Source organism: Phlebotomus argentipes, unplaced genomic scaffold (assembly GCF_947086385.1).
Source record: "Phlebotomus argentipes unplaced genomic scaffold, Phlebotomus argentipes genome assembly contig_5, whole genome shotgun sequence".
Taxonomy (NCBI): Eukaryota; Metazoa; Arthropoda; class Insecta; order Diptera; family Psychodidae; genus Phlebotomus; species Phlebotomus argentipes.
The window spans coordinates 8654160-8677671 of NW_026776165.1; the positions used below are offsets into that span (position 1 = coordinate 8654160).

Below are 23512 nucleotides of genomic sequence, written 5' to 3' on the forward strand. Positions count from 1 at the left end.
GGAGACAACGAGATTTCGCTGCAATCGCATTTATTTGGAGCTGATCAGCTGATAAAGTACAATATCTGTGTCTAATTGGTTGATTTGGCTATTTTATAGGAAATGTGTGATAATATGCTCATGCCCATCTTCTATTGTCCTCTGTTAAATGCTTAGCAACTTTTGCTGGTAACGAAGAATCATTTTATAAATACCCTAAACCAAGTTTTCTGTATAAGAATTGAATAGTTGGACATTTCATTACAATTATATGTATACGAAATTACTTTTATAAATTACTAATGATAAGAAAATATCGCTAGGATAGTAGAAGCAATGCTCTAACGAATAACCCTGTACTCACTAATCATTAAAACTCTCTGCAGGGCCTCTTGTGTCCCTCGCGCACATCTTCGTCTCAAGTGGATAATAATCTCTCGGGAGAGGAGCTGAAAAGAGGCCCTAAATCTCTACCTGACCCAAGCATGCAATTTAAACAGCGCAGAAAGGCCCAGAGAAAAACTTCAAGTGAGAGGCGAAGAACTATGTAGAATTGAAAGGAGAACAAAAAATACTGATAACCTTTGACTTCCACACACATTTCTTTAAACTGTTTATCGAGAAATTGTTTTGCAAGTCAAGTTGACGAGGTCAGCGTTCTGTTGATTGATTCCCCACTTAGGGATTTATGGTCATCTTCGTGCTATTTTTTTTTTGAGTTGCGCTGTGTGTAAATTGTATGAAGAAATGGTGCATAACACAATTCGTAACAACCTAAAGAGGTATTTAAACTCTCACAGATGAGCTGTTTTACATGAGCTTCAGCGTCTCAATCGCCGCCACAATTCGCTTAATTTCAATTTCCGACTGCGTCAACTTCTCCGCATTGCTGGCTCGCACTTCCTCAGGCACTTTCGTCTGGTAGTCAGCCGAAGAGATCAATTGACTCAATTTGCTGACAGTTGACATCAGTTGCTCGCGCTTCTTCTCCATTTTCGCAATCTCCTTCTCCACCTCGATCAGTCCCTTGAGCAGCAAATGCACTTCACACTGAGCCGTGATCGTGAGAATAGCACAGCCCGCAGGTGGATCCTCTCCGAACACAGCCTTGGCGCAGTACGCCAGCGTGCAGAGATCGTCAGAGAACTTCCGCAGCACCTCCTGCACGCCCTCCTCCGAGCACACCACGAAAATCTCCGTCTTGGTCTTGTTCGGCAAGTTGTAGTCACTGCGCGCCGATCTGATGATCTTCGCCGCCTTGTTGACCAAGTCAAACTCTCTCTCGATCGTGTCACTCTTCCATGGACACTCCCGCACCTCCGGATACGGCGACACGCAGATGCTGGGCACTGTCGTGTCGGCGCGCGGCAGACGCTGGAACAGCTCCTCAGAGATGAACGGCATGAACGGCGAGATCAGCTTCAAGCCGTACTCCAGACACGTGTACAGCGTCCTGCGCGCGCTGTCCTTCGCCTTCTCGCTGCCCGACGCGAACACGGGCTTCACACTCTCCAGATAGATGTCACAGAGTTCGTAGAGCCAAAAGCTGTAGCAGGAATTCGTGGCAGCGGCGAATTCGTACGACTCAAAGCTGTTGTTGCACGCCTCAATTGTTGTGGCCAGTCGCGAGAGAATCCACAAATCCATATTGCCTTCCTCGCCAGTCTGTGCAATGAAGAACACAAGAAGTATCAATCAGTCAAAAAATACTTCAAAGCGTTCAAAAATGCCCCATTCCTCCCTATATTTCCTCACTGAGTCAATGAAAACTGCATGAATTCCACTTACCAGTTGCTCAATGGGCGAGAAAACGCCCTGATTGAGGTAAGTGAGGGCGAATCTCGCGGCGTTCCACAGCTTGTTGCAGAAGAATCTGTATCCCTGCACGCGCAAGATGTCCAGATTGATGTCCCTGCCCTGAGTCATGTACGAGCACAGCGCGAATCTCATTGCATCCGTGCCGCACTCGGGAATGCCATTCGGATAGTCCCTCTTCTGGCCCGCGATGGCTCTCTCGATCTCCTTCGGGTCGAGATTCGAGTCGTACAGTTGCTTGTGCAGATCCTCCAGAGCGATGCCTGTGATCACGTCCATGGGATCGATGACATTGCCGAGGGATTTGGACATCTTGCGCCCGTGCGCGTCCCTCACGATGGGATGCAGGAAGACTTCGCGGAAGGGCAGCTTGCCCAGGAGCGTCTGTCCGAAGAACACCATCCTGGCGACCCAGAAGAACAGGATATCATGTCCAGTCTCCAGCAGAGATGTTGGATAGAAGACCTCCAAATCGGCGTTCTCGTTGGGCCAGCCAAACACTGAGAAGGGGAAGAGTCCTGAGCTGAACCACGTGTCCAGGACATCCTCGTCCTGATGCAGCGTGAAGTCCGACTGTGGAATGCTGTACTTGTCTTGGACGCGTTGCCTTGCCTCCGCCTCTGTTCGGCCCACAATCCAAATCTCCTCCTCGGGCAGATTCGCGGGACGCTTGATGAAGTCCACACGATAAGCGGGGATCCTGTGGCCCCACCACAGCTGCCTGGAGATGCACCAATCCCTGATGCCGTCCATCCAGTGGAACCAGGTCTTCGTGTGCGCCTCAGGGATGATCTTAAGCTCACCCGAGCGCACGGCCTCCTTCGCCTTCTCCGCCATCTCGTCGCACTTCACGTACCACTGAGGCTTGATCATGGGCTCCACGATGTCCTTGGAGCGACTGCACATGGGCACGACCATCGGGTGATTCTCCGTGTCGCGATAGAGACCCAATTCCTTGAGCTTCGCCAGAATCTTCACGCGGCACTCGAACCTCTTCATGCCCGTGAATTCGCCGCAGTCGCCAATAACAATTCCATCATCGTTGAAGATGGTCACGAAGGGCAGATTGTGCCTCTTGCCCACTTCATAATCATTGGGATCGTGCGCAGGAGTGATCTTCACGGCGCCTGTGCCGAATTCCATGTCTACGAAGTCATCGCAGACGATCGGCAGGAGTTTTCCGCTGACAGGATGCTTCACGAACTTCCCGTGCAAGTCCTGGTATCTGGGATCTTTGGGATGAATCGCAACGGCCGTGTCGCCGAGCATGGTTTCAATTCTCGTCGTCGCCACGATGATCTCCTTGTCCTCGCCATCGACTTTGTAGGCAAACTTCACGAGAACACCAAACTCCACGGGCTTCTCGTAGCCGGGAATGGACAGGAAAGTCCTTCCGGGCAGCTCAATCTTGTCCACTTCGATGTCCGAGATGGCCGATCGCAGGGTGCACGACCAGTTCACCAATCTGCTGCTTCTGTAGATGTATCCGCTGTCGTACAGGCGCACGAACGCCTCCACGACCGCCGTGCACAGCTTCGGGTCCATCGTGAAGGCCACGCGGCTCCAGTCCGGCGAGGAGCCTAGGCGCCGCAGCTGATCGTAGATCCGGTCGCCCTTCTCGTTCCTCCACTCCCAGATCTTCTCGATAAACGCCTCACGGCCCACGTCGTGGCGCGTCTGCTTCTGCTCGCGCCACATCTTCTTCTCCACCACGACCTGCGTCGCGATGCCGGCGTGATCGCAGCCGGGAACCCAGAGCGTCGTGCGCCCCTTCATCCGGTGCCATCGCGTGATCGCATCCTCGATAGCGTTGGTCAAAGCGTGACCCAAATGCAACGAGCCGGTGACATTCGGCGGTGGGATGACAATGGAGAACATACCCTTCGGATTGGGCTCCAGCACGGAAGATCTCTGCAAGAAAGCCACAGAAATAATCCCAGGAATCTCTCCACTTGCCACAGTATCAACTCACTCCATACTCCGGCTTGAAGAAACCCTCCTTCTCCCACCAGCTGTACCAGGCAGCTTCCACGTACTTCGGACTGTAGGCGTCCGGAAAGCTGCCGGACAAGTCCTTCTTCTCCCCTGGCGCTGTGTTTCCCTCGTACACAGCCGCCTCCTTCGTCTCCTTTGCCTTTTTCTGCAACAACATGAACGGCACACAGTCAATATGCAATAATTCCCGGCTATGATGCAATTGCAAATCTCTTGTCAACATAACCTCACAGGTTTTTACTATAGCACTCACCTCGGGCTTCTCCTTGGCCGGTGCCGGAGCGGTGCTCTTCTTGTCCATCTTCTGCTGCAGCTTCTGCAGCTTGGCCGCCTTCTTGGCCTCCTTCTCCAGCTGCTTGGCCGACTTCACCTGGGGCTCCTCGCCCTCCTGGCACGCGGCATTCTCCGCCTGGGCACTCATGTTCGACTCACAATGGGGCTCCTGGACGGCTCTCAAGCACACTCACAAAGTACTTGCGCGACTAGCAAAACTGCCACGAGTATTTTCTTGAAAACCTCCACGGAGGCTGAGTGATTGTTCACACGAGGCGTGAAAGAGAAAGTACGACAATTGCTGGCCTTTAGGACTGCGCGAGTTCACGAAATTAAACAGATACATTGAAATCTATGAAAGATTGTGGATGAGTGAAACTTTCGGGTTTAGTTATTGCAAAAAATTGAGATTTTATCGATTTTATCAGATTTAATGATGATTTGAGTAGTGTTAACTTTGTAATCCCTTTTTTGTGCTAATAATTGATTGCAATATTGCAATGAGAAGGCAGCAATTCAATTATAGCAATCAATATTCAGTGTCTGACTATAATTTCGCATTATCTTTTCTTAATACACATATAATTACCGATAAATTTGATATTAATTCTCATAACTAAAAATGCACATGTGAAATTTATGAAATTTTCAATCACACGCGCGCGCTTTGTGTGTCAGTTTCGCGCGCCAAAAGAGCATGAAAACCATCGAAAAGCGCAGTGTTCGAAAAGAGAGGGAAAATTTGAAAGGCACAACGGCCGACGAGCACGTGATAGCGGCGCCAATGGACGCATGTGTGGCTCCCAATCAAGCGGCCCAACTCCGCCTCTCGCACAACATCATCAATACAGGATCATAAATTTGCGCGCGCAGCAGACATGAATAAAAATACAAGGAAAATCACACTCTTGCCGTCAGGCGAATTCAGAATCCAACACGCGCGTTTCAAATATCAGTTGCAAGATTAGTTTACATGAGGCGCTCGCTCGGTGTGGACGCGCTCGATGGTGCTGTGAGTGTCTCTAGGTCCTTCTGCGTGCCTCCTCGACGGTGAATCTGCCGCACAGGTGCAAGCGCGCCTCCGCGGCCCACCCTTGCCAGCCTCTTGGCGGCACTCCAATGCACTCGGCATCGCCAAAAATATGATAAGAGCAGCGCGAGTGTTGTGTTGTCGATACGCGAGTGCTGGCAAAGAGAGGAGTAAATTGAGCGTGAAAAGCCCTTCCCCGCACTCTGTGAATATATATGGCAAATTAATAAGGCAGCTCGTGTGTCAGCAGCCCAATTAATTAGCCACCATAGATTAATTCCTGCCCCGCCGAGGCCTTCGCGCGCGGGATGATTTAGTGTGGTGGAGAACATACATAGGAAAGTGCATTCGCAGGAACTGCGATCTTGTGGTGAAAATGCTCTCGTGAAATTTGAAGTGCGAAGTCACGCTAAATATAACCCTCCCCTCTCGACAAGTTTTGTGAACGATTGAAAATTTTACATGTTAATAAAGAATTTTCAGAGATGTTGAACTTGCTATAAGGCGACGCTGTACTTGTGGTGGTGTTTACATCTATAAATAAAAGCCGTGAAATTTTCTGAAAATCATCCAGCCACTTTCAACCCCCCGCGCGCGCGTGAGGTCTGCTTCGCATGGGACAAAGACAGGCTTATTGACAAAACCAAATTTCTAGCCAAATTCCCATCGAAGCTGAGCCGCACTCACTCGTGTTTCCGCTCGTCTTTCACATGAGGAATGGCAGCGAAAATATCACCACCGTCAGCTGTTGAAGTGAAGAAGGAGATTCCCAACGATGAAATTAAGGTAATGACTTTTCACTTGTGCGATGTAATTAACGAGATTTTTACTGACATCATCTGAGAACAGAATCACTAAGCAATTCTCTCTCTCTCTCTTTGGCTCTTCGTATTAATAAGCAGAAAACGCGTCACTTTAATTTTAATGTGTTCGAAAAGCTTTTAATATGTATCAGCCATAAATTTAACAATTTCAGTGTTAAAAGGTCAGAGGTGGAAAAATGCAGTGTCAATTACGCGTTTTTAACCACTACAAACATTTAGTCATAACTGCAATATAATTTGATGTGTTTTCATTTCCCTGAAACAGTAATGAAATATGAGAATTTAACGAATATTCCCACAAAATATCAAATATAAAACACATAATTATTGTGAGATATCCTCCGAAAAAAACATAATAAATTTTAAAATCATATACAGGATCAAATGAGTTTTAATTAATTTACTACCTAAAAAATTAAAGTCACACAATTGAACTTTTGTGAATCTCTGAAATAAATGAGATTTAAAAACGCATAATGCAAGAGCAAATTTTAAGTATAAATTCTTGATAATCTCACAATTTACAAACTCAAATAAAATTTAATTCTTCTTACTTTGTTCTTACAATTATTGCACCTCAAGAGTTCTATTACAAAATGAAGTAAAATCGATCAAGGGTTAAAAATGAGAAAGAGTTTCAGGAAAGAAGATTAATAATCACATAAGTTTCCAATTTTGCATTATACATAAATTTAACGAAACTTTGTTTCAGGCGTTCTTGAAATAAAGACAACCTCTTCAGAGGATTTGGCTAGAATTTATACATATTTTCACGTGAATGAATCCATTTTTATATTCAGCATAATTCCGTAATTTGGACAGCTGTCAAAATGACTCATTTGAAATTCAAAATGAGCCTCATTATCTAACATCTCTTCGTATTCGCTTTCTGGGCATCGCAGCATTTTGTTGTTACGACAAATATTACTCAGGGTATCTGGCGAGCGCGATATTGCAATGGAAATAGTTGAAATGTTGACTGTGAATCGCGTCTATTTTGGAATGAGGAGATTAATATCGAAATAATTCAGTGTTGTGTATACACCTAGCGATGAAAAGGTCACATAATTAGCCATAGAGTTTTCGGTGACACTTCTCGCCTTGCTCTCATGTGTCCTTGTTTCCAACTCTGCCCTCCTTGGCAGTTTGCACTTAATTTATGATATGTGTCATAATGAGAAATTTTAATTGTGTGTCCCGCGATATTGAGGTATATTTTGTGAAATGAAAGAATCGCACAGTGTATTTCATTTCACGTCACACTTCGCAAGATGATGTTATTTTTATGAAGAGCGCCCGGTGTTTATTATGATTGTGTGATAACAATGATAACAAAGTGGATGCCCGCAGGAGAAATGAAGTAAAGCCACTTTGTCCACATGTTGACGGAGAAAGCGAGGAAAAGTCCTCTTCTTCAGTGTATTATAGAAAATATTCATGTAACAAGAAGATCTGCTCGAGTGTGTGAAATCCCACCATCGTCATAATTCGAAAATAGAACCACGCATCCGTAATTGAAACTTCTTTTCTTCATTTCTTCTTGTGATCTGCTCTCTGCTTGATGAATTTTACAAATTTCCAACATTGCTCTTTGGATTCCCTCCCCTTCGCGCGCACACAATCTCTCGCCGATGTAAACTGACACCATCTGAAATCCAGATCACTCGCCTCACTCCTCGCATGCCATCCAACACTTGAGGATTACAATCCACGCGCATACAATTTGTGTGTGTTTCCACTCGTAGTCTTTTTCCACGGAAATTTTGTAATTAAAATTCTCGAGCACAGCCATGCCAAAAGCCCGGTGTCAGATTTATAAGTGCGTCTTCACTCACATTCCCTGTATTTACGCTCGTTCATGCTCAACTATACGTGTGTCTACGTACATATTTTCCTCGTCGACGTCACTCGGAGTCCCTTTCTGCAACATCCAGCTTCTCCCCTTCCCATCTCACCTCTCAATTCTCAATCGAAGAAGTATTTTTCCCACTCACGTGCTCAGCGAAATGATACCTCAAGAGCATCTCTTGTTCCTGAAGATGTTCTATTGTACTCGGAGTTCCAATTTTAAATTTAGTACTTATTGCATTTTACGAAAAGCAGGAAAAGTTATAAAATCCAAACAAAGTGTCAACATTAAGAGTAAAACCGAGGAAAATTCTATGAGTCGATCTGAAATCTTGAATTAAAATTATAACGTCAATGCAGTTTTGATTTAACAAAATACCATAACATGTATTGCATACGTAATATGTAGTGCATAAATTCTATAAGAAGTCTATAGATAAATTTGGTGGTGAAAATACTTGATTTCTACTTAACTATTACACTCCAGCACCACAAGATATAGATTGAATTTATTTTAATATCAATCCTCACATGTAAGCCGTACGAAAGCCTTACCAGAAAGAATTCCAAATCTTGTCAGTTGAAATAAAAGTTCAATTAAACATAATTGTTAATTCTGATTTATCTAACTTTGATCTATCTACAAACACATCGAGCATCTTTATATAGAATTGATTAATTTCCAACATGTATTTTCGACTTATATCAATTTCAATTTACTATCATCAAAAGACACTCATTTCCTTTTAGTGTCAGTTACGAAATCTTTCATCACTCTTGTGACTAATTTGCGACTGTCGAAATCCATATGGTTGGTGAATGTGAATTTTTCTTAACCCAGTAGAGAAAGACGGCATATTGCAAGTGTTGAAGGAATCAAAGGGTTAGGAGAATGTCTCTAAGGTGTAGGTAGTGCAATTCAATGGTGAGATATTTAATTCAAATACAGTAAATAACATGATTATTACGTAAAGATGCGAAAGAGGCCCTGAAAATGCCATGAAAATGAGAGAGATTTGAGTTGATGCCAATCCTCATTAATGTGTTCTTCACCCTTTCCCGCCTTCAAGTGTACTCTTGCGTTGGGCTTCAGAGATATTGTGAATGATAAAGGTAACCCAATCCATCGCAGCTTATGCAGCGATACTGTAACAAGGGACACCCGATGCCTCTCCAGACTCGAACAGTCGAAGCCACTCCGCATTTTCGCATTCTAGAATTTATTTAAATGAGGCGGCGTACCGAGAAAATTGAATTACCTCAGGTTTCAGCCTGTCCAACATTTAAATAATTAATGTCTGATATCACTGCACAGTATTGCGAGTGAGCGAGAGGGAGATGGTCTTCCCGAAATAAGTCACACTCCTCGCTTGTCTCCAGTTCTCGCGCTGCGCAGCGAAAATATTGATAGAAATTTTCGAAACTCCACAAATATCAGATTTCAGGCTTGAATTTGATATTTTATTCAACAACGAGATCGGATTACTGGCAAGATATCAAAGCACAGCATACAAATGGACTTGCGTGCTCTCATGAAAATATATACATTTTCCCTCCCAATCGTCCCCTGAATCCTCTCCTGTTTATAATTACTTGACATTATTCTCCATTTCCACGCGAGATAGAGTAACATTGCATCCAGCACAACATTTTCCAGACATTTTTCTCCTTTGGTAAACACGAACGTATTGAATTACACTGTCTCAATATTAAGTTACAATTTAATTATGTCTGTCGCACACAGAAAAGCAGAATTCAATACACACATCCACTCTATCCCAACTGATGTTCTGCACAAAAATATTTACATTCCCATTTGCAAATTCATGCGACTGTCAATCATGTGAAAATGCAGTAAGAATTGTGCACAGCAAAGAGCCTCTTGATTTTCTGATTTCTTCTATGCACGGAAAATGGGCAAATTAATTTTGTACCCCTTGATAGAAGCCAAGGAGAGGAGCCTTGAATGTGTGTTCTTTCCACCACAGACAAACTCTCAAAAGAAGGTCAGCTGAAATTCGTAAACAGAAAACAAAATATTTACATACCTAACTATAGAAATACGAGAAGTTCTAATGATTTATGAATTCGAACGCCCCAAAATTGTGTCAAATCATATTTTCGGCATCTTTCATTAAACACGGCAAAGATTGAGGTCTAAATAATACAATAAAATGATTGTGATTATTCAACATGCATATAAAAAAAATACAAACTCAGCTTATGGGAAAATTGGATTTATAAGGACAACTTGGAATGTGGTGAATTCAATTTGAAGCTGAACTCAAGTGAACATCAGCAGTTAACATGATTATTGATTGAGATCAAGATCATTGGAAATTTAAATTATTGGCAAGGAATGTGAACTTGAATGTAAATAAAAAAAACTAAATAAGGCCACTATCCACTAAACTGGCGCAAAAACATGCGTCTCCTATATTTCTTTGGATTTGACGAGCAATATTTCTCTGCAGGACTTTGCTGAGACTGCGATGAATGAATTACTGGGTTGGTATGGTTATGAGAACAGCAGCGGAGATCGCGCAAAGGTTATCAATTTGAGACAAGTCAGAAGTCAGAGTTCAACGCCAGAACACGACAGTGCCAGGGAGGATTCCAGAAGTCCAATGACTGCATCAGAAAAAGAAGGTAAGCGCTCGCTTTTCTGTAGCCACAAATTGCAATGGCAGAAATGTGAGAAAATTTTCCGCATTATTATGAGCAAGAAAAAAGTCCTTGTTATCCGTAATACGTATGCAATTATGTATTTCTGCAAATGTAATTATTGGGAAATGCAATTGCATCAATACGCCAATAGTTTCCCCGGGAAAATGGCATGGAAATAAGAGTCACCGAGGAGGCTAGCATCAGTGTGCAATCTGATGGATTTCAGATACCGCAGAACAGCCCATAATGAGACCAGCAATTCCGCCTCTCCAGGATAATTATTTCACTCTCGGGCTGGTAAATCGAGATGCTCGTCTCACGGTACACGCCATTGATGATGTGGTCGGCCAAATTAATATACATACTCAATGCTAACAGTCTGCTCATAGTCGCGAAATCAATCCCTCGTGCAACATCATCCGCCCATCAAAATGATGAACTGTGACTCCGAAAATCGCGCATATTTGTTACCCAAGAACGCTTCCCGCTCATTTTGCCTCTCACACGAAATAATGACATGAAGTATTTGTTATTAATTCCACGCATGAATTCGCTCGTGGCAGGATTTTCGATCCGATGTATTTTAAATAATTATGCTCGTGAAATTACAAATTTTCATGTCCAATTCGGAGGCATTTGTGACTTATGAAGTGCATTGTATGTTTTAATTAATTCATTTACATCTAAAACTATAGAGAAATGTATTTGACCCATCAAAGGCAATATTGGGAAAGTTAATTTTGCATATCCGGTGTCTGTGAATTGATTTTTGATTATACTTCCTGCAAAGGATATCCAATTAATCCTTCCCAAATTCATTTTCAAGCGTGTTGTGAAGAACTTTGTTACGTAGCCTTAAATGTACACTTCATAATACATAGCCTTAAATGTGCAAATTGAAAGGAGTTTTCCACAATGAAATGTGTGCAACTTTAGTTTATGTTTTCTGGAGAATATTGACTTTCCTAGGATCGAATATCATTGAACCACAAGAAGACGCTTTATGGCGTCAAACGTAAAATTTTGCATGCCTGAATATAGTGTTGGGTTCTTCGAAATTTTCCCCACCACATGAAAAGCAAAGGGGGTGTGCTCGGTGCACAAAAGACTTCTTTCTCGTTAGTATTACACCAGGCATATTTGATGAACAAAAGTGAAATTGGAGAACATTCATAGTTTATGGGGTTGGGTGGATATTTTGGTAGTTTTGTAAAAGGGATGCTGCAGATCGAATTTCACACTCCAGTTCGAAGAACTTTTACCGTCTCGCTGTTCCGTCCAACCCTCATGCAAGTAATTTCCCATCGTATCTCAGGTCACAGAGTGAGGGACAGAGACGAAAGCTCACCCCTTTTTCCCTTTGCCAAGTTGAAAAGCATATGCACAGAGTCACATTTCGGCATTCAAATCTTCCATTTCACTCCTCTCCGCAGTGATGGACTGTGGCTGGTGCCGGAGACCAATGGCCCACCACTCGCCTGGATCCCTGGGCACCCCCGAGGGTCCGCGCTACTGTTCCGAGTCGTGCTTCTCGCAGAGCCGTCGCGCCTCCTTCAAGCGCGCCAAAACCTGTGATTGGTGTCGTCACGTGCGACACGCCGTGAGCTATGTGGACTTCCAGGACGGCGCGTCACAGCTGCAGTTCTGCAGTGACAAATGTCTCAACCAGTACAAGATGCAAATCTTCTGCAAGGAAACGCAAGCCCACCTCGACATGAACCCGCACCTCAAAGACAAGGGCGCCGGCGGCAGTGGCAATCTCATCACGCCAGATCTCTGGCTCAGGAACTGCCGCAGCCGTTCCGCCTCGCCCGCTAGCAAACGCAGCCGCTCTGGATCACCAATCAGCGTAGGAACGCCCAGCCTCTCGAATGTGGTTCCAGCGCCGCGGCCGGTCATCACTCTGGCGCCCCCTTCGAAGCTCCTGAGCAACCCAATCGGCATGCCAAGCAGCGTCAGGACGTCCATGAAGGGACTGAAGAAGAGGCGTTCAGCGCGAGTGCAGAGGTACAAATGCGAAACTACTGAACATTTCTACATTTCAGAAGTGGAATTAATCTGTTTTTCTCTCTTCCAGCATGAACTCCAGCAACAATAATCTCCAGATTATAGACAGCAACTCGGCGCCTAGTCAAAAGCCCTGCACACTAACAACTGGTGCTCAAGACCTACGACTGCATCAAATGTCTCCCATCGTCCATCATGCCGTGCCGCCAGAGCAGACACGCACTGTTCTGCCACCGCAGCCACCCAGTGTTCTGCAACACCATCCTTTCCTACCTCCGCCGCCCAACCTCTATCCTCTGAGATCCCCTCACTTGCCGCCTCCCTTTCCACATCTTGCGCACCTTCCTACCGACGATAGACCCCTTCCATTCGGCCCTCCGCCGCCGCCAGTCACTATCCTGGTGCCGTACCCCATAGTCCTGCCCTTGCCCATACCTATTCCCATCCCCATCCCGCTCTCCCACTTTGCGAAGCTGAGTCAACCCGCCGAGAGCTCCGCAGGAGCGTCCAGCACGGCTGACAAAGAACAGAGAAGCCCGGAAGCCAGGGACGTCGACAGTGATGAATGTCCTGATCAGCCACTGGACTTTACAACGGCCAGAACCGAGGTGAAAGACCCCGAACCGGAAGCAGAACTGCCCGAGGAGCAGAAGCTGCCAAGACTGAAGATCACGCGATTGCAGACGAAACGAAACGTTGCCAGGGAGCTCGAGAACAACCGGCCATTGCGGAAGCGAAAGCAAGTCATCGACGCTTCCAATCACTAGAGAGTAGAGGTTGAGGGCATCTCACATTAAGAGTTATTTATTTAATTGACTATATAGTTTCTGTTCTGGTTTCCCAGCCTTGAGTATCTCTCTATAGGTATATTTTGCCTTCAGTTAGGTTTTTTGTTAGATCAACTGTAAGCTAAAGGAAGATGAGAGAAAATTGTAGAGAAGAGATAAGATAGCGCAGTTCAGAGAGACCAATTGGCCCAGGAACAGAATGACGGAACGACAGAGCGCGCGCTGTGATGTTCGAAACTAAGGTAGAAACTTGCTTTAGTGAACCCATTATGGGGCTTAGCGATTTATGTGCAAAGAAAAAAACACGTAGAATTTTCCGCAAGGAAACTTAACTTCTATCCACAACCAAATGCAATGTAATCTTGATTTTGCAATATCTTCCCATGTCAATGTTTCAATCTAGTAGAGCAAATAGCAGTTTATTTCTGTAGGTCACTTGAGGGATTCACTCCTAGCAAGAATTTTCTATTTTCGACTATGTTCTCCGTGTAATAATCTTCTGAATAAAAGAATTACACAGGAGAATCTTTATGTTTTCATTGCTTCATGGTTATAAGAAAAATCTACGTATAAAACGACGTAATTGGTTTTCTAAGCAAATATTCGCAATGTCTAACGCTGATGGTATCAACAATATATATTTAATTATATGCCAAGTGAGAGACGCGTGTGAAGTACAAGACATTTGACCAACAATTGGTATTATTCGTCATCAAAGTGAAATTATTTTATAATTTCATTTGAACAGAAAAATTACAGAATTGCTCTCAAAAATATACTTGGATGATTTCCCTTCTCCCTCATCAGGCTTTAAGGATTTGCAATGTCGGTGCTCTCTTATCCATCGATTGCCATCAATATCGAGCTATTTACATCGAATTACAATAAATAAACCCCCATCAAGAGGAATTCCACTCTCTGCAGCACGCTATCAACTCCCAAACGGAGCTTCACTTCAGTCGCGAGCACTTCCTCGTTCCGTGCTGCACACAAAACTTGGCCGGAATTCGCGCGGAAAGTTCAGCACAAGTGCCGTGAAAATGGGTGATAATCTCTTCCTCATAAGTCGAGCGGACATTTTTTCCATCTACCCCAAAATATTCAATGAACTCATTGCCCAGGACGAGGCTGAGCGCCAGAAGAGTGGCGGACGTGTTGCGAAGGAAATCAATTTGCCTAGTGATTATGAGTTCAAGCTCAAAGTGTATTTTCGCCTGCTCGACCAGCAGCGGAAGTTGAATGAGGCCGAGGAAAAGGGACAGTAAGGAGACGCAGAGTCCTGATGAGTTTCCTCATTGTCTAAACCTGGATTTTGTGTGGATTTCAGTGCACCAGAAAAACTAGACACGCTGCGCGTCGTTGAATTGTGGGATCCTCTTCATGATTTTGAATTGATTGCGACACCATCGATTATAATCAGGAAAAAGTGCTTCATCGACGACCCAATTAAATATCTTGACACGGAATTGGGCATTTGGTCACTCGAAGACATCTCAAAGGCTGGAATGTTGCTCAGAAAGCCACCATTTCCCTGCACTTTTCACAATGAACACGAAATGAGGAGAGTTTATTCTCTCATCTATGATGTATTCCGATGTGAGTGTGTGACGAGGATATTCGATAGGTTTTCTTTGACGAATGGATTCATCAGAAATTGAATTATTTCCGCAAAACATGACTAGAACAAGCCAAATGTACTAAACTTATCAATTGAAAAAATTCTCATATCTTCAATTTTGCACTCGATAAATTTAGTAAAATTTTACCTTACATTAAAAAAAAAACCATGCGTTCTGCAAAGAATTTTTCTTTAAAAACTTCTTAGTCATGATAAAAGACATGATTTTAAGTATGCAAATGCATCACTATTTGCCTCGTGTGCCAAGTCAACATAAAGAACTTAACACAGTGTACAAAGACGATTTTCAAAGCGCAGATAAGACACGAAAACCCTTCCGCAAAAGCCGATGGCAGCACACTATTGAATGCAGTGTATTCAATCACATTTTGCGCAAAAGGAAAAGTTAATCGATTCACCCCATCCGCGAAATTGAAATTCATCAAGGGGGGAAAGTGGAAAAGGAGCACAAAAATGCCGTCAGTATGCAACGGGGACAGTGAAATCCAGGACAATATTTTATTGGTTTGTATCGTGACGCCAAATCGATTGGAAATTGTCATTCCCCTTTTTTCAAATCATCACGAAAGTGTATGTTCTACTAAAGCGAATTCGCCAGCCTTATTGGCAAAGCGTCTCATTATTTGTAGGTCACGAATGATAAGGGGTGAATATTTTAAATTAAATCCAAAACTCTAAATCACATCCAACAACCAGACATTTGGCAGACTATAATATTATAAATGTGTAAGGCAAAGTTCTTGCATTGCTGCTCACTTTATTGACCAAAGCGGTGTGTTTTTGGGAGGAAAAGTTGTTGCTTCTTCGCCAGCTCATTGAACTTGTGTGAGAATCCTCGGGCCCTCCTGCCGTCACTCTATTGCACTCAACACGCAAAGGGGAGCGTGTGAAGCAATCAACAGCTGAAGGAACGTGGCAAACATTGAGGAAGGCCGGGGTTGAGCTTTGAGGAAGGACTAGATTGAATAATTACACCCCCTTTTCTCTGTTTTCCAAATTACAACAAGGAAATGATTAACATGCTTTTTGGCGAGGGGCGGGAAGTAATTTCACTCATAATATGCCTGTTCCAGACAAAACCGTGTTGCACCAAGCGCTCATCAACTCGAAATTCTTCATAGTTTATCCTCATGTAAGCCCAGTTTCTCATCCAATCTCACCTCGAGCTCTTTCACGTCTGGCAATTCCCTTTCAGTTGGAACCGGACATTAATCGAGTGTGGCTCATCCTCTTCGATTTGCACATGCGACACTTCCTCATGCGTGATCCGGAGGAGACCAAGAAGAAGAACATCCTCTTTAAGGAGTCTGATCTCACGGACATTGACAATCGCCTGTGGGAGTACAGAATAAAGCTTGCAGCTGCTCTATCGAGACTGAGAATAGAGAACGGAGCTCTAACTCTCTCTCACTTGCTCCCCGTGCATTTACAGGTAGGAAAATTAAAACTTCCTTTGAAAAATATGAACAAAAAGCTCAGCATTGATTGAAATTTTCCTTAAGAGAAAAGAAACGTGAAAATGTTGACAATTGATCCTCACTTTTCAGGACGAAAAAGTGGCTGTGGCTGCGGCCAATCCCATCGTGTCCGGATGGATCAATCCCTTCAAGTTCCCCAAGAAGGAGAACGCCGTGGCGTATTTGGCCGAGAGAACGTTCAGCGAGACTCCAACACTCGCCAATGGAAAGTATGAATCTCTGGCGCTAAATCAGTTCAAGTGGGATCGCGTGTGTCCTTTCTACATGCAATGCCTGCCCGCCAACCGGGGCCTTCTGGCTCAAACGCCCTTCATCAAGGACTTCATGTTCATCCTGCAGGATCGCGCCTTCTCCATCGGCCCAGCTTACTTCTCTCGCCTGCTGGACCACTTCACCATCAATGGCGACGTTGTGCAGACACACGTCTCGTCCCCGAGATCCACGGCCTACTTGGCATCGCTGTTTCTCACCAACGCCCGCGTCCGCAACTTCCTAGCCTTCGGCGCTGGTCCTCGGGTCGAGGAGTACCGAGACTTTATGGCCACTCTGGGTGTGAACAATGTGCGCATCTTCTCGGAGAACTTCACCAACATCTCCCTCAAGTCGCAGCTGTTCGAGAGGGCTGTGGGGATCTTCGCCACGCCTCCGAACAGCTACAGCGGCGTCACGGATCCCATCGATCTCATCTGCAGCCGAGGAGGCGACCTGACCATGCTCGAGGTCCTCACAGAGTCTGAAGTGAGCGACAGCGGAAAGAAACGCGTGGCCGAAGTCTTGATGGAGCAAAAGGAAACCCTGAGACTCTCCTTGTCGCGTCCTCAGATCCAGTTCATCCTCTACGAGACGCACTCCGTCGTGAGCTCGGAGAACGAGGACATGCTGTCACGTGCTGTGCAGGACATCAACAAGGCCGCGCAGCAGAAACACTTCCAAGTGATGCGAGATCTCGCCCGACAAGATGCTCTGGCGGCGGCTCAGGAGGGATTCGCTATGTCGCCATCGACGCCAACGTCCGCCCGCAGGAAAACCCGGCGACTGTCCACCGAAGTGCCGCCCATCAAGCTTAAGTCGTCAGACAGCGAAGAGCCAGGCTCTTCCGATTCCGAAGCCGACGGCAGAGAAACGGCCAAGTCACGCGTCTCATCGAAGAAGTCCATTTGCACAGCGTCCGAGGAGGAATTCCTCTGCACCTATGATGTCCCGCCAACGGACATCTTCGAAATTGTGGACTTGCCAGACATCTGTCTCAACAGAGATCAGTGCCTGAGCCTAGAAGAGCACGGATCCTATTTGGCTCTGGCGAAGAGGAAGGAAATTACGCGATTCGATTCCAAGTATCTGATAAAGATGGCAGAAACGAGAGGTCTCTTCGGAGATACAAAGCCCAAGACGGCACGCGCGAAGCCACAGAAGAAGATCGAGAAGAAAGAAGTGGAAATTTTAGAGAAACTATCCGGGAAAAAACTGAAGAGGAAAAAGAGCGATCTTTCCGTTCTGGTAAGTTTTGCAAAAGAACTTTTGCCTCGCTTTTATCGAAGAAATTTCTTCGAGAATTGAACGCAACTTTACCTCAGTTAGAAATTGGTTAGAAATTAGTCAGTTCGTGGAATAAATTTAGGTTTTGCAGATCAGTTAATTTTGCATGATCTTCAAGATGTCCCCAAAAAGTTGGAATGTGCCAAGTTGTCAATGAAATTTTGTTTTAAATTCCTCTTTGTCGTAAATTTAAAAAAAAATACCATGTTCAGCCTACGCCCATGCTTTTCCAGGTTTTCCAGTCTGCATTTCAAAGTGTAACGACTACTTACTATCTTCCAGATTAATCGCTTGACCACACCAACGCTGTCCTTCCTCAATCACTCTTACCTTCAGCGCTGCTCCTCAGCTGAGAAAAAGTTCCTGTTGTATGACCCCATCCGCTGCCGCTGCCTCAGGCATCTGACTCATCACCAGGACGTTGATGGAGCCGCCGAACTGCAGTCGCAAGCGCAGGAACGGGCGCGTGCCTGGTGGCAACAGAGCGCGAGGTTCGTGATCAAGCTACGTCGGATTCAGAAAGACGTGCGTGCGTTGCGCAAGAGGAAGCCCAGTCTGTACAAGCCGCTGAAGGAGAAGCGGCTGAACCCTCTGCGACTGCCGCGCGTGATCAAGCCCAACGAGCCGCCCCAGAAACCCATGCGAGAGCTCCTGTTCAACCGCGAATTGTTCCCGGTGTCCGTGAATCAGCTGGAGATGGAGCTGCGGCGGTGCTCTGCCGTGAGCCACCTCCGCAGCGAGTACGAGGAGGCCTCGAGTGGCGTGCGAATCCCTCACATGACGCAGTACATCAAATACAATCCCATTTACTACTACTCGCATTCCTATTGACTAATAAAAGCGCTTCTCATCACCCTTTATTGCTTCCTCTTCACTTTGGCCACATCATCCGGCTGGCCGTCGTCCTCGTTGATGTAGTTGAACAGGTCAAAGCGGCCGGCATCCGGGAACTTCTCCAGCTGGCACTCGAAGGTGTCCTTAAAGGAGTCCAGGAAGGGCGGAATCACCTCGCCGATCTCCACATTTCTGCCCAGCTGCTCGCTGATCGACGTCACGCCCTTGCCCACGAGGCCACACGGCACGATGTGCCGAAACCAGGACAGATCTGTGTTGCAGTTGAGCGCCATGCCGTGCGATGTGATCTGACGGCTCACATGCAGCCCCAGAGCGCAAATCTTCTTGTCTTTCACCCACACGCCCATGTCGCGCGTCCTCTCGCCGCGAATGTTGAACTTCTTGCACAACTCCACGATTGTCTGCTCGATCTTGCCCACGTACCACCGCACGCTGGGCTGGAAGTGACGCAAGTTGAGTATCGGATATGCAATAAGTTGTCCGGGCCCATGGAAGGTAATCAGTCCGCCACGATTGGTTTTGTAGAAGTCCGCGCCGATGTCCTGGAGCTTCTCCACCTCCTGCGCCGTGTAGGCATTCGACCGGATGCCCACAGTGAAGACGGGAGCGTGTTCCGTGAGAATCAAAACATTGCGGAACTCTTTGGTCGCCTCTTCGGCGGGCTTTCGCGCGAAGAACTGCTGCAGCCGCAGTGCCTTCTGGTAGTCTAGGCGCCCCGTCTCCAGATACTGCACCAAGCGGGACATTTGGTCAGGATTGAGGCACTGAACCGAGATTTTGTCTGCTTTTCCAGCCTCCTGCACACTGATAAAATCGGCGGTGACTTTTCGCCTGTCCCACTGAGCGACGCCGGAGCCATCTGGAAACGAGTGTGGCAAATGCGAGACATTAAGAGTCCTAGACAGAAAAAAACTACTGATTTCATGAACTTCCGCATCCCATGCGGACACCTTTATTCCAGCCATCTCTCGCCATCCCGAGGACGCCCGCTTACATGAAGTACGTCTTGGGCTTGCGGTAGGAGAACAGCGGCCGGGAGTTCTTGTGGTGAACGCGCTTCACCAGCGGGAACTTGATCTTGGAGTCGTGGAATTGTTTGATGTGCTGCCTTCTGCAGTTGCTGGACTTCACGGACTCCACCTTGATGATCTGAATGGAGTGCGCACGGGCGCGGTGGCGGGCCCCCATGTCCCTGTAGCACTGCGTCACGGCGCCGCCCACGGACAGGTCGCGGTACTCACGGTACATGTTGTGCGTGCCGGAGCGCGAGTCGTACCGCAGCCAAATGCCGAAGTTCTTGATCTTCAGCGGTGTCTTCTCTGAGATCTCCTTCAGCGACACGATCTCACCGGTGGTCTTCTTGAACTTCTTCAGCTGGCGCAAGAAGTACCAGAAGCGCGACTTGGCCATGATGTAGTCCGTCGCGAAGATGCGCATCTTGTACAGCGGAGTGTTGGGCTCCTGCTCTGAGGGCAGTTTGCGCCCGATGATTTCGAATTCCTGCAGCTGCAAATGACAAAGTGAGGTTAGGACACGCCGTGCAATCGAAAATACCAAGGCAAATTGATGAAACCACTAAAACAGCCAGAAAATCACCCACAAACGGCAAGAATACCCTAATATCCCCGACTAATTAGCGAGCAATGCGCAAAATGCGATGCACTTTGTTGACTTTTGAGCCATGTTGGCCACAAGCAGATTTTCTCAACACGAATCTCGCCCTTTTTCACGGCTTTCTGATCTGCATTTCATATTTTGTGCATTCCGCAGGATGTCTTCTGGCTATTTTAGAAGTATTTCACCAATTTTTAGTGGTATTTCTGGGCAAAAATCCACAATACCTGTCCTTTCGCCTTCATTGTGGCTGTTTTCCTCAAAACGGAACCGGAAAAAGAGAGAGACGCCCTCTCTGAGCAGCTGTCAAACAGAATTTCGTCACCCGACTGACTCGCTCTCAAGTTTGTTACCTTAAAAATATGCTGTTCAGTAAGACGAGCGACAGGCTTATTTTTCATCATTCAGTTTAATTTGTTAAATCCAAACTCATCACAGTTTTATTGCAGCCAAAAGCACAAGAAATTGCGGTATAATGTGGTTAATAAGGAAAATATCTTTATTGGTTGAACAATTGCTTATTGTGAAATGTATGCTGGAATTATTCTCATTATTAAGGTGATGACGAGTAGTGGTATTTTGGCTGGCGACTTGTCAGCTGGGATTTGACAGGTAGCCTTTCAATTGTTGCTGATATTTGAACAGTTTCCCATCGCCACCATTGTCAGGAAACATTTTCGACTTTGCGTCGGGGGCGTCGGGCAGGAAATCGAGTAGATTCAGCTCAGAGCAGAAATGCTACTCAAGGAGCAGATAAAGTTTGACATTGTGAGTCCTGGCGTGGCGTGAGAGTGATAATTCCCACGCGCCGGTGGTAAGATCAGTGGAAAGAGGGTGTGAAAATGTGTGCTTGTTTTGCAGGAATGGGGCCACGAGAGGCTCGTGAGGGCTCAACAGGCCGTCGAGCTGCGTCCCTACGACGTGGAGTCGTGGTCGGTGCTCATCCGGGAGGGCCAGAGTCGTCATGTGCATGAGGTCAGATCGCTGTACGAGTCGCTGGTGTCGGTTTTTCCCACCACGGCGCGCTACTGGAAGATCTACATTGAGCAGGAGATGCGCGCCCGGAACTACGAGAGAGTGGAGAAGTTGTTCCAGCGCTGCCTCGTGAAGATCCTGAACATCGATCTGTGGAAGTTGTACTTGACATACGTGAAGGAGACCAAATCCGGGCTCAGCACTCACAAGTTTGTTTACATCTCTTGGCGATTTAGTGGTGGATTTGCTAAAGATTCTCTTTTCTCCTAATTCCAACAGGGAGAAGCTGGCGCAGGCGTATGATTTCGCACTGGAGAAAATCGGCATGGATCTCCACTCATTCTCCATCTGGTCGGACTACATTCAGTTCTTGAAGAGCGTCGAGGCGGTGGGAAGCTACGCGGAGAACCAGAAGATCACCGCCGTACGCAAGGTGTACCAGAAGGCCGTGGTGACACCCATCATCGGCATCGAGATCCTCTGGAAGGAGTACATCTCCTTCGAGCAGAACATCAATCCGATCATCTCTGAGAAGATGAGCCTCGAGCGCTCGCGCGACTACATGAACGCTCGCCGCGTGGCCAAAGAACTGGAGATCGTGACGCGCGGATTGAATAGGAATCTGCCCGCGCTGCCACCGAGTCTCAGCAAGGACGAGGTGAAGCAGGTGGATCTGTGGAAGAAGTACATTGGCTTCGAGAAGTCAAATCCGCTGCGCAGCGAAGACACGGCGCTTGTGACGCGGCGCGTGATGTTTGCCACGGAGCAGTGTTTGCTCGTGCTCACGCACCATCCGGCCGTGTGGCACCAGGCGGCGCAATTCCTGGACCAGAGCTCCAAACTGCTCACGGAGAAGGGTGATGTGAACGCCGCGCGTGCGTTCAGCGACGAGGCGGCCAATGTTTTGGAGCGTGCGACAAACGGCGTGCTGAGCCGCAACATGCTGCTGTACTTCGCGTATGCGGACTTCGAGGAGGGACGCATGAAGTACGAGAAGGTGCATCAGATGTACAACAAATTCCTCACGATTGCCGATATCGATCCCACACTGGCGTACGTGCAGTACATGAAGTTCGCGCGGCGCGCGGAGGGCATCAAGTCGGCGCGGGCGGTGTTCAAGAATGCCCGCGAGGACATCAGATCGCGCTATCATGTGTTCGTGGCGGCGGCCCTCATGGAGTACTACTGCAGCAAGGACAAGGACATCGCCTTCCGCATCTTCGAGCTGGGCCTGAAGCGCTTCGGCGGCAGTCCGGAGTACGTCATGTGCTACATTGACTACTTGTCGCACCTCAACGAGGACAACAACACGAGAGTACTGTTCGAGCGGGTGCTCTCGTCCGGCGGACTGACGCCCCACTTGTCCGTGGAGGTGTGGAACAGGTGAGACGCCCTTTCGCTGCTGTTCTTAAACCCTACAACGAACTAATGCATCTCAATTTTCCACTGCAGATTCCTCGAATTCGAGTCCAACATTGGGGATCTGTCGAGTATTGTGAAGGTGGAGCGCCGTCGAAGTGCTGTTCTTGAGAATCTCAAGGAGTTCGAAGGCAAGGAGACTGCCCAACTTGTGGATCGCTACAAATTCCTGGATCTCTATCCGTGCTCCGCCGTGGAGTTGCGATCAATTGGCTATTCAGACACAAAGGGCATCCTCACGACGAAATCCACCAGTGCGGACACGCCAGAGAGTATCAATCAATTGCCGCGCCTGGATCTGTCGCAGATGATTCCCTACAAGCCAAAACCCAACGCATTTCCGGGTGAACATCCGCTCGCCGGCGGCACCTTTCCGCAGCCACCGGCACTGGCGGCTCTGTGCGCCCAGCTGCCGCCGCCGATCTCCTTCCAAGGCCCCTTCGTGTCCGTGGAGCACCTCATCGACATCTTCAATCGCATCCAATTGCCAGAGCCGCCCGTGCCGTCGGGCGAGAACGGCTTCAGCACGAAACTCTTCGACCTGGCCAAGTCCGTGCACTGGATTGTGGATGACAGCACCTTCTCCGGCGAGGGTGGGCTCAAGAGGAGGCGCATTGTGCCCGGTGGTGATGACAGTGATGACGATGCAGCTGCCCCGGCGCCGCCCAGCAACGATATCTACCGCCTGCGGCAACAGAAGAGGTTCAACAAGTGAAAAATAAAATGCTAATAAATGTAATCTGGACACAATGTGATGCCCGTTTATTATC

At 46.8% G+C, this 23512-nt stretch overlaps 6 protein-coding genes across 8 annotated transcripts; 3 read left to right on the forward strand and 3 right to left on the reverse strand.

The window, feature by feature from the left end:
* Nucleotides 1-21: 21 nt before the first annotated feature.
* Nucleotides 22-4370, reverse strand: LOC132256294 (valine--tRNA ligase). The gene is made up of 4 exons (XM_059752629.1): nt 4043-4370; nt 3767-3934; nt 1768-3705; nt 22-1644 (listed from the first exon to the last, which is right to left on the reverse strand). The coding sequence occupies exons 1-4, from the start codon at nt 4208-4210 to the stop codon at nt 790-792; spliced, it is 3129 nt and encodes a 1042-aa protein (XP_059608612.1). The 5' UTR covers nt 4211-4370; the 3' UTR covers nt 22-789.
* A 676-nt stretch (nt 4371-5046) lies between these two features.
* Nucleotides 5047-13880, forward strand: LOC132255654 (sine oculis-binding protein homolog). 3 transcript variants are annotated; one of them, XM_059751764.1, is made up of 5 exons: nt 5047-5129; nt 5576-5878; nt 10239-10413; nt 11865-12438; nt 12509-13880. In XM_059751764.1, the coding sequence occupies exons 2-5, from the start codon at nt 5810-5812 to the stop codon at nt 13203-13205; spliced, it is 1515 nt and encodes a 504-aa protein (XP_059607747.1). In that variant the 5' UTR covers nt 5047-5129; nt 5576-5809; the 3' UTR covers nt 13206-13880. The 3 variants fall into 3 exon arrangements, with proteins under 3 accessions (XP_059607747.1, XP_059607745.1, XP_059607746.1); XM_059751763.1 differs by lacking the exon at nt 5047-5129 and adding an exon at nt 5254-5297; XM_059751762.1 differs by lacking the exon at nt 5047-5129 and having other exon boundaries at nt 5180-5878.
* Nucleotides 13881-14266: 386 nt separating this feature from the next.
* LOC132255948 (uncharacterized) lies at nt 14267-18710 on the forward strand. Its single transcript, XM_059752121.1, has 6 exons — nt 14267-14487; nt 14554-14822; nt 15939-15997; nt 16061-16297; nt 16413-17840; nt 18162-18710. The coding sequence occupies exons 1-6, from the start codon at nt 14267-14269 to the stop codon at nt 18708-18710; spliced, it is 2763 nt and encodes a 920-aa protein (XP_059608104.1).
* Nucleotides 18675-19699, reverse strand: LOC132255431 (putative lipoyltransferase 2, mitochondrial). The gene has a single exon (XM_059751451.1). The coding sequence runs from the start codon at nt 19697-19699 to the stop codon at nt 18737-18739; it is 963 nt and encodes a 320-aa protein (XP_059607434.1). The 3' UTR covers nt 18675-18736.
* On the reverse strand, nt 19654-20670 carry LOC132255432 (large ribosomal subunit protein eL20). Its single transcript, XM_059751452.1, has 2 exons — nt 20576-20670; nt 19654-20240 (listed from the first exon to the last, which is right to left on the reverse strand). The coding sequence occupies exons 1-2, from the start codon at nt 20591-20593 to the stop codon at nt 19725-19727; spliced, it is 534 nt and encodes a 177-aa protein (XP_059607435.1). The 5' UTR covers nt 20594-20670; the 3' UTR covers nt 19654-19724.
* A 311-nt stretch (nt 20671-20981) lies between these two features.
* Nucleotides 20982-23492, forward strand: LOC132265644 (protein suppressor of forked). The gene is made up of 4 exons (XM_059766384.1): nt 20982-21116; nt 21210-21532; nt 21603-22706; nt 22776-23492. Exons 1-4 carry the CDS (start codon nt 21084-21086, stop codon nt 23455-23457), a joined length of 2142 nt encoding a protein of 713 aa, XP_059622367.1. The 5' UTR covers nt 20982-21083; the 3' UTR covers nt 23458-23492.
* The last annotated feature ends 20 nt before the right edge of the window (nt 23493-23512 follow it).